Source organism: Anolis sagrei, chromosome Y (assembly GCF_037176765.1).
Source record: "Anolis sagrei isolate rAnoSag1 chromosome Y, rAnoSag1.mat, whole genome shotgun sequence".
Taxonomy (NCBI): domain Eukaryota; kingdom Metazoa; phylum Chordata; class Lepidosauria; order Squamata; family Dactyloidae; genus Anolis; species Anolis sagrei.
Genome location: NC_090035.1, coordinates 65,949,764 through 65,960,434, shown reverse-complemented (window position 1 = coordinate 65,960,434; position 10,671 = coordinate 65,949,764). Strand labels below are relative to the sequence as shown.

Sequence of the window (10,671 nt, the reverse complement as noted above, 5' to 3'; positions counted from 1 at the left end):
CCAGCCTTATTTGAATGACATTTATTACAAGCAATAGATCAAAGCCTTACTTAATTGTTGTGTGTTGTGGCCATGTTCCTGAAGCATTCTCTCCTGACATTTCTCCTGCATCTGTGGCAGACATCCTCAGAGGTTGTGAGGTCAGACCGCACAACCTCTGTGGATGCCTGTCATAGATGCAGGTGAAACGTCAGGAGAGAATGCTTCAAGAATATGGCCATACAGCCTGGAAAACACACAACAGCTCAGTGATTAAGCCCTTCAAAATACATCCTTGCTTGTTGTCTTCTTTTTGCTGAGCAGTCTCTAGCTTTATTAAGGTGTTACTTTTTCTGTTTTGAATCAGCACATGAACCACATAGACACCCAGACCCATCATGCCCCATTGTTGCTCTCCTCATGTGAAGGAAGTGGAGTTCTAGTTGGCATTGAGAATCTCTACATAGCAATTCTCCTAGTTTTCCAGTGGCCTTCTTTATATGGACTGTCTCCAAATAAACAGGAATGTCTACTTTTCTCACTTGGTCCTTTCTATGCAAGGATGGCAACCAGGGATTTTAGGGGTGTCAAAGCTTGGTGGTGTTTCAAACCACCCAACTGATACCCAAATAAAGCTAATCTCAAAGAGAAATAGGGGGTTTTTTTTTGTTCTAAGTCTTGCAAAACCAATATTTTATTCTATGTTAGGATATTTATCCAATGCTGAGGGGGTTTATGTTGTGCTCTCACTTCAAGAGTTTAATTCATAGTACCTACTAGTTCCATCTAAGGCAAAGATAAAGGTTTCCCCTTGACATTAAGTCTATTCATGTCCTACTCTGGGGGGTGGTGCTCATCCCCATTGCTAAGCCGAAGAGCCAGCGTTGTCTGTAGACACCTCCAAGGTCATGTGACCAGCATAACTGCATGGAGCACCATTACCTTCCCACCCAACGGTACCTATTGATCTACTCACATTTGCATGTTTTCAAACTGCTAGGTTGGCAGAAGCTGGTGCTAACAGCAGGAGCTCACCCCACTCCCTGGATTCGAACCTCCGACCTTTTGGTCAGCAAGTTCAGCAGCTCAGCGGTTTAACTGACTGCACCACTGGGGGCTCCCTAGTTCCATCTAGAATAAACAAAACACGGAGTGTGCGGTGGTGCCATAGTCAGACACACGCTTTAGATTTTTAGAAAGGTGACTTCAGTACATTTAGGGAAAAACTGAGTTTGATTCCATGATCAGGAATACTCCCTAATTCCAGAAATAAAGTCCAGTCTCTGTGATTCATGCCAACAAGCAATGCTGTTTATTCATGTATAATGATGACAGGTTTTGCAAGTATCCTCATATTCAAAGCAGTGGCAGAGAGAGTGGAGAGAATAAATGCTCATAGAAATCAATCTGGTCATTTTTCATAGCAAAAATTTTTTTTCAGGTACATTCTGTTGGACTAGATTACATAGGTAGCAAAGTGTGCGTAAGCAGGATTTCATGACAGAGGATTGGTCACATGCCTCCAATTCTTTAATTGCACCATAAAATCAGTAACGGCGGCAGCCACAGCGACATGGAACGCAGTAACAGCGATAACAGTACCATCTCACGCATGGTCTGCAAGGCCTGCAACATAAAACTGGGCGGCAACGCCTGGGGCAATGCAGCATGCCAGGTGACTGCATCTTATCTCCTGGCTGGTTGTCCTTTTCATCCAGCAGACTGACAAACTCAAGCTCCACATTTCCTTCCACCTGCAGGAAGTGTATTTTCTCAGGAGGGATGTGTTGTTTATATTGGTAGGTCTCTTCCTCATTGACCACCACCTAGAATGACAGGGGATAGAAACTGTTTATTTTGCATGGCACCCTCCTCCCAGAGTGGCACTCAAAGCAGCTTTTATAAACAACTAGCTTGGGGACCCAGCAACGCCTGGGTGATTTGAAAAAGGCATTGTTTGGTTTTGGGTGTTAGGTATTCCCAGTTTGGTGGGGGTGAACAACAATTCCCAGAATCATGGGTGAATGCTCCCCAAATTTGTCCAGTATTCAAAGTTGGCCTTCTTGGGTCTGTGTGCCATTTGATTGAGATCTGTTGTCAGTTGGGTTTTGTGTTCTCTGGATGAGGGTGAACTACAACTCCTAGATTCCCAGGTCAATCACCCCTAAACCCCACTTGTTGGCCATGATGGTTCTTTGTGCTAAGTTTGGTCCAGATCTGTCATTGGCTAGGTCCAGTGTTCTCTGGATAAGGGTGAACTACATATGAAAGATAGATAGATAGATAGATAGATAGATAGATAGATAGATAGAGATAGAACCAGCGCGAACTTTAAGATCTTCCGGGGAGGCCCTTCTCTCGCTCCTACTACCATCACAAGCACGGTTGGTGGGGACGAGAGAGAGAGAGAGGGCCTTCTCGGTGGTGGCCCCCCACCTCTGGAATGCCCTTCCTAGAGAAATAAGACAGGCCCCATCCCTCCCCTCCTTTTGTAAGAGCTTGAAGATTTGGTGGTTTAAACAATCCTTTGAAAACGACTAGTTCTATCTCAGCCCCAGATATTGTTGAATATGGCCTTATCTTTTTCTACCACTTATCCAGGTCACTTCCTCCTATTAGGTCCCAGAAATGAACAGCCATAGACTATACCTATTATTGTTGTTGCCTGCTATAGCATTTCATCTAATTTCCCGGGCCCTCTAAAAATTACACTAGCCTCAGCCCAGCCTTTTTAAATTGCCTTGAACAGGCAGGATTATTTTAAATATATATGTGCTATTGTGATTTTTTATGCTTATATTGCTTTGTTAATTTTATGTTTATGTTGTTTACTCTGTATGTATTGATGATGTTACTTGGAAACCGCTCTGAGTCCCCTCAGGGAGAGAGAGCGGTATATAAATAAAGTTTTGTTGTTGTTGTTGTTGTTGTTGTTTAGATAGATAGATAGATAGATAGATAGATAGACAGACAGACAGACAGACAGACAGATAGGTTACCAAAGTTAAAAGATAAGTAAAACTTGCCAAACTAGAAAGCCATACCTGCTTATACATTAGAGGCATGTTTAAATAAAAATGTGTCCAATTACCGGTGAAGGACAAGGAAGGGTACCAGTCTAATCTGCCATAAAAGGGAGTTTCAGAGGTGGAAGCAGCCACCAAGAATTGACAGATGCTACAATCTTTGTCCATGGCTCTCCAGATGGCTTACGCTGACCATAGCTTCCATCAATGGAAGTCTATGTAAAATGTCAGGTATGCTGTATTTGCTTGCACAAGGTCTGTACCCGTGGTTGCACCAAAGCAGCTAAGGGCACCTAGGTTGTGAGCTCCCTATCCAGAGACTGGCTGCAAGAATGCACCTAGGAGTCATCCAGCTGTTCTGAGAAATATGCAGATGAAGTGGTAATGTTGTGTGTGTGTGTGTGTATATATGTGTGGAGCATAAAGGCTATTTCCTCTTTTCTCCCAGGTCATGCAAGGAAGCACACAGATATAGCTCCAAGTGCATTTGAGAACTAGGGTGAAAGGAGAACACTTCGATCAGTTAGTTGAAAAGGCTATTTTCCAACTGCTGCCACCACCGCAAAGACCCCTTCCACACAGCTGAATAAAACCCCACTTTCTGCTTTGAGTTGTAATATATGGCAGTGTGGATTAAGATAACCCAGTTCAAAGCAGATATTGTGAAATGTTCTGGCTTGATATTCTGGGCTTATATGGCTGTGTGGAAGGGCCTTAAGACAGTTACATTGGTAAATTTAGGTAGTATGTACCACTTTTACTGCAATGTACAGTTAACTTAATGGTTCCATATTTTATGATGGTTATGTATAAAGATTTTCCTCATTTTTATAGTCCCACCTCTCAAAAGACCTTAAACATCAACACCAAAATACGTTGGCTCTTGTGCAAGCAAGTAAACATCTCTTTATGGTATCTTGAGATGTCATCCTTTCATACGGAGTGCTTTAACCCAACATCTCAGTGTCCTGCAAACTTTAAATGCAACCTATGAATGTTCCCTCCCTCAATTTTTGAGAGAAGGAAGAAAAATCCAGTGATTTCAGTGGGGAATACTCTGTTCTTCTATTATGTTTTCTGCATAGAGAAACTGCAAGTCGCTTCTGGTGTGAGAGAATTGGTTGTCTGCAAGGACACGACCTGACACAACCCAAAAAAAATCTGCATAGAGGAAGTAACAATGTTAGCTGCCCTCCACCATATAAAAGCTTAGAATATCATTCCTCATTCACACTATTCATACCTTGAAGCCTTCTTCTTCAAAGATAAACTCCAGCTGAAAATCCTGCCCTTTAGCAAAAGGGAGATTGCTATACTTTTCTTCCTCGTTTAGGATTTTGTTCAGGAAGCTTTTCAATGCCATCTCACTTGAATCATCCAACTTGATCAGAAACAATAAAGCGTCCGCGTCTTCATCCTTACCACACAGGAAACTCACAACGAAGCTTACAGAGAAACAAAATGGTGATTGGTGAATATTGAGTGTGCTACTCAGAATGAGAGCTACCCAAATGAAAACTAGTCTTCAATGGTCATGCAGAAGAGGGAATTTCCATAGGTATTGCTCTCTAGGCATGCCTAATCTACTCCTTTTGCACAGCCATTAAAAGAAAGAAGGTGCTCAGATGTTTACTCTGGCAACCATACTGCACATTGGATTTCCAGCCCTTTAAATCTTAATTTGCATTTTATAAGTTTAGAAACAACTAAAAGAAATTAAGGAAGAGGTCAGTACATATGCATCATGGCTTCAAGCTTTGTGATTCATGGTGAGATAAGAAGTCTAAGCCTTTTGTACCTTATAGTGGGTTGCTTCAGTCTCATGAGCTTTGCCATTGGTTGAAGATATGATGTAGTTTCAGTCCAATGAAAGATACAATAATTGAACCCATGCTGAAGCTATGCTTTACTAAATACTTGTTATCTACTTCATCACACTAGAGAATGAATCCACTTTAAATCCGGTTGCTTCTTCCTGAAGAATTCTGGGGTTTGCAGTTTAGGGAGGAGCCTTTAAAAGCCTCATTAAACTACAAACCCCAGAATTCTGCAGGAGGTAGAAACCAGATTTAAAGTGGATTCATTCTCTAGTGTGATGAGATCCGTTGTCTAGTAGAAATGTGCAAAACAGCAGAAATCTGTTTTGGTTTTGTTTTTAATTTTGGATGACCCCTGTTCCATTTTGGGGGAAATTCGGGAGATCCGGAGGGGCAGGGGTGCATTTCAATTTGTAATTAGAAACCTGGAGTTCCGTTTTTGTTTAAGGAAGATTCGATACATTCGCACCAATGAGGAAACTTGCAAGGCTTGTCTTTCCATCATTTTTATGGCTATCCAGATGGAACTTGAGACACTTGTAAGACACATTTGTGACTGCAAGTCTGCCAAGTTTCATGACATTTTGCTCATCCACTGATTCTTGGGAAATCTATAATTTTTTAGCAATAACATTTTTAAAAACCACAACAGGAATTTCTGGGATTTGAAATCCAAAACAGCACATGCCACAAGAGGATAAGGTTAATGGACAGAACCAGCCCCCTGATTGGCTGAGAAACATGATGCAGCTGACTGTGTTCAGGAACATTCAGGAGGCTTGTTTCCCTGTCATTTTAGGACTATCAAGATGAAACTTGCTATTCTTGTAGGTTACTTTATCAACTATAAGCCACCCTAATGCCAGAATATTTAGCTAATCTACTGATTTTGGGAATTTTAAACAAGTTTTTACTAATGACATTAAAAAAAACCAAGGTATCATCTGGAATTTTTCCAGAGAAACAGAACAGAGGAATTATCTCCCTGATGCTAATTCAACTATGAAAAAACTGTCAAAATATAAATGAACCTAACAAACTTTTCCCGGAATACCGGAGTGGTGGGGGTGTTTTGTTTTGTTTTGGTTCTGTTTTGGTCTTTCAGCATTTTCTTTCAAATCATCTCTACTACTGAAAGGAGGAAACAACTTGCAGGGGAAAAAACAGGGAATTCTGGGACTTGAAGTAGAGGAGAATGGAGGGAAAATGGCCTGTGACTAGCTGAGGCAGACTATGTGATGCAGCAATTATGACTGTGCCCAACTTCATCTCCCTGATGCTAATTCAACTATGAAAAAACTGTCAAAATATAAATGAACCTAGCAAACTTTTCCCGGAATTCCGGAGTGGTGGGGGTGTTTTGTTTTGGCCTTTCAGCATTTTATTTCAACGGTTCATATCCACAGATTGCTGAATTTGGCCAAAACTTGAATCGACTACCAGAATTTCGCACACCCCTATTGTCTAGTTCTGGGAACACTACCATAGTTCCATAGAAGAAAGGGAATAATACCTATATACTTAACACACTGAGAAAGAAATGTCTTTGAAAAACCTCTTTGGTAAAGTTAGGATGGGAAAATGAGGCAGTCATTTTGTCTTCCTATACAGCAGTTATAAGCCAATTGTAAACAAGTTTCCTAATAGGTATATCATCTTTGTTTGTTAACAAGTCTCCACCATATTTTGTTTTAAGTGCATTCAACCCCACAAGCAGTTTAAATAAAATTTTATTGTTCCTGGATTTTGTTGTCTATCAGTTCTCTCATTGTAATTGTTTTTTTCTTCCCTACCTCTACTTTGGATTTGTATTCCAATTCTTTCATGAAACATTCCACATTTTCTGGACTTTTTGCTATAGTGTACCATGTCACAAAATTCTCTTGATTCTCTTGAAAAAAATATTCCCATCATTCTTTAGTATAATGCATTACTACAGTACCCATTCTATACCTTATTTACATAGATAGAGAGATAGAGAGATAGATAGGTAGATAGATAGATAGATAGATAGATAGATAGATAGATCTAAGTGATAAGTGAGCCCACCTTTTACCATCCTTGGGCACTGAACCTCGGATCCTCACACGTTTTCCTTGATCAAGTCCATCTGGTAACTCAGTGCAATAAGGGACCTTCTAATAGATAGAAAAAAGTAAAGGCAAAGCTGTTTTAGGTGCTAATGCACAGCATGAAAGAGATACTAGCTCTGCAATTTTAAGTTCCAAAACCAAGATGTTACAAACAAAAAAAAAATTCTGACTAATGGTAGCTTTAAAGTAATCTTATCATTGAACTATAAAAAAGATAGGAGTCAAGGTCCAAAAGGGTAATGAATGTGTACGCAACACTATATTTAGCCAATGTATTCATGATACCTTCAATCTTGTACAGTAAACACACACACATATACACTTCAATGTGACAGAAACATGGAAGAATCGTTCAATACATTGTTTTAGCTGCTAGACTGCTTTATGCACAGAGATGAAAAGGAAGGACTATTCTGTCTCAAGAATATTCTTTTGATGAAATTGTTTGACTTGGCCACTTTGATTAAAGGAGAACCATTAACTACCTTTTAAGACAAATTTGCAACTTATGATTGTATTTTTGAGAAAACATTGAAGGAATTATCAGTATGGCTATCAGTATTCAGCTTTGATTAATAGTGCTTTAACAAAAATAAGGACAAATGTTTCTCATATTATGAAATTAAAGAAAATACGGGAAAGGAGCAATTACAACTATTATATTAAGTGAGTAGTTGGGAATAATGCATTTCTTCCCCCCCCCCCCCGCCCCCGGTTTTGTTTTCTGTACTTTTGAATTTTAGTTGAATTATAATAGGATAGTTTAATTATTTTAGTTGCAGTTTAGTTGTTTGTGTTTATGTAATTTTTATTTATACATTATATAATTAATAATATTTGTAATGGTTTACTAATATAGAAAACACACAGATATTTGAGACAAAGATTCTTCCAACCCCACCTTTCAGTCCCATTTTAGAACCTGTGGAAGCAAAGATAAATTAGCACCTTACTCAATATATCTTTCACCATCTCTTCGGACAAAATGTTGTCTACTCCACAGAGATGGAATTGAGGAGCTAAGAAAAAGTGATCATTCTTACCAATTTCTCCTCTGGAACATGAGCCATGGTTTCAAAAACTCTGGAGGAAGTTCTTCTAGTGATGTTTCCAGCTGCTTTCTATTGTGAGACAAGTAAGCAGGGAGTACCTTATATGCAGCTCTGAAAAGGTGGCTCTCTAAACGCCCAAACTGTGCCATCCAATAATAGCAATGATTTACACCCAGAGGGTGTAAATCATACTCTTTTCTTTGGAAAGAGTCAGACTCAGGACAGCGGTTTTCTCTTGAAAAAAGGTTGAAAAATGTAAAGGGGAGAGGCTGAAGAATTATACACAAACCTGAAATCATTGTTGGGTTGAAAACTACCTCTTTTGGGTTATTTTTTATAATGAGGTAGCAGACAAAAAAGGAGCATAGGCAATGGTCCCCAACATCCCTTCCAGATCTAATTAGTTCTATTAGTTTATTAATATGTTTGCAGTTGTGCACCTTTTACCACTCTGCTTTGGACTGTAAAACTTCTTTCCTCGTAGCTCGAGGATGATTGTCCTCCAAGTGTAGTGTCTTGGCGGTGGGTCCGTAGATGGCTCTGGAGCCCTATTCTTGATCCACATTTTCTCCCACAGTGAGGACATTGGTTTCCAGGTGGAAGGTGGTCCTGGTCAGGGTTAGCTTGATATGCCTTCCTCTTGGCACGTTTCTCCCTTTCACCCTCCATTTATGCCTCTTTGAATTCTGCAGCACTGCTGGCCACATCTGACCTCCACTTAGAGTGTTAAAGGGCCAGGGCTCTGTGTCTATGCCACAGTTTTTAAGATTGGTTTTAAGCCCATCTTTAAATCTCTTTTTCTGTCCACCAACAGTAACAACGTTTATTACAGTTTATTATCCACCAGACTTTAAGAAAATTTTGACTGACTGACTGACTGACTGACTGACTGACTTCCAGGTGCTCCAGACAGACTAAAGAATTTTTGGCATGTATTCACTTGGCAAACCTAATACAGTGTAGGCATGGCACACAATATAGCTGCTTATCAAATCAACCGAGGGTGCATCCACACTGTGAAATGAAAGCCACTTGTATGGACATTGCTCAATGCTATGGAATCTTGGATTTTGGGGCTTCAGGAGTGTAGCACTGAGCCCATCTTGTCTGGCTAGGAACGGACACTTTGCCCACTTCCCCTAGTGGCTGCAAGACCATACTGGGATTCCACCCAGCTGGAACATCTCGTGCAATTCCAAAGAAATCCAGCATTAGGATGTATCTATGGGCATATTGATGTGAAAGTAAGATCATTATTCTTTTATCAGTGTTTGGGTTTGTTAGAACCTGATCCAGACTAATATATGTGTCAACCCCATGTTCAGCTGTAATTAAACAGAGTTTTAGCTTATTTTTATCCACTTAGTTGGGTCTCACTAAACTGTTGTTGACCATACAGAGCAGAACTAATGCCTGAACCCAAATTGAGGTCTCCCTGTATTTGGTTCTCACATAGTGACAACTACAAAAATGATCAACATTATCACGTTCTCCTCCCATCATGCCATCCTTGCTGGCTACACTTCTTCCCATCTGTATCTTAAGGGTGGAATCTGAAAATCACTTTCCTTAACTTTGTCTGATATATTTTAAAATCTGTTTTTGAATCATAGAGTTGGAAGAGATCACAAGGGCCATCCAGGCCAACCTCCTACCATGCAGGAACACACAATCAAAGCACCTCCAAGAGATGGCCATCCAGCCTCTGCTTAAAAACCAAAAGAAATGGGTAATGGTCTATGGGCTTGACAAGCTTTGTCAGCCTCTATTATATCTTGCGTTTTTGCTCCAGGTTATTTTATCTTGAGTTATCTTGTCAGCTCGCAAACCACTTCTTTCATAACCCTGAGCAGGGAGTCCCCTACCACCACCACATATCTTTTTGGAGGTTTGGCAGGAGCCATTTTATGTGTTGACTCTTCCAAGAGCATCTGCACAATCTTTGCTGCGCTTCTTCTGGTTCTACATAATCACTGATGAATTGATTCTGTAGCTCCAAAACTATGCCCCATATTCTAGGCAGAAGTTAATAGAGTTCTTGCAGTCATGAATTCCTTGACTGAATTGCATGTCACCTCACTACCTCTGACGATGCTTGCCATAGATGCAGGCAAAACGTCAGGAGAGAATGCCTCTAGAACATGGCCATATAGCCCGAAAAAACCTACAACAACCCAGTGATTCCGGCCATGAAAGCCTTCGACAATAAATTGCATGCCGTATGTAGACATGGTTAATCTTGACTGTTCTGCTCCGAGCATTCGCCTTCACAGAAGGGTCCCACATTCTAGTTTGAGAATCTGGCACTGAAGCTGAACCACCACCACAGCAGGGCTGGGATTATCCCTTCCATCACTATTGATGGGTATTGATGGGTACGACCCATCAATAGCTGGTGGTAATCCTGTTACCTTCCCTGGTGCAATGGGCTCTTTCCACTTCAGTTTCCACTTCTCTCTCTCTAATTCTCACTTACTATCCATGTTCCTTTTATTTTATGTTTATATTTGCCATTTTTGTTTGTTTGTTTTTGAGAGCTGAGATTGTGAAATTGCACACACACACATATATAATAAGAGTATGACAAAGTATGATCGCTGGACCATGAATAGTCAAATCTATGCAATTGTATCATTGAATAAATATATAAAAATTATAAGAGTATGACAAAGTAGAGCCCCCGGTGGTGCAGTGGGTTAAAGCA

General features: G+C 40.3%; 1 protein-coding gene across 1 annotated transcript; it reads right to left on the bottom strand.

Annotated features, from left to right (window-relative positions):
• Positions 1–1,268: 1,268 nt before the first annotated feature.
• On the bottom strand, positions 1,269–8,053 carry LOC132780643 (galectin-7-like). Its single transcript, XM_067462149.1, has 4 exons — positions 7,959–8,053; positions 6,872–6,960; positions 4,249–4,450; positions 1,269–1,805 (listed from the first exon to the last, which is right to left on the bottom strand). Exons 1-4 carry the CDS (start codon positions 7,983–7,985, stop codon positions 1,527–1,529), a joined length of 597 nt encoding a protein of 198 aa, XP_067318250.1. The 5' UTR covers positions 7,986–8,053; the 3' UTR covers positions 1,269–1,526.
• Positions 8,054–10,671: the final 2,618 nt, after the last annotated feature.

Coding starts and splice junctions, on each gene's coding strand:
- LOC132780643 (XM_067462149.1), bottom strand. CDS start 7,985: ATGGCTCATGTTCCAGAGGAGAAATTG. Junction 6,961..7,958: donor ATGTTCCAGAGGAGAAATTG/GTAAGAATGATC, acceptor TCTATCTATTAG/AAGGTCCCTTATTGCACTGA. Junction 4,451..6,871: donor GTGCCCAAGGATGGTAAAAG/GTGGGCTCACTT, acceptor TTTCTCTGTAAG/CTTCGTTGTGAGTTTCCTGT.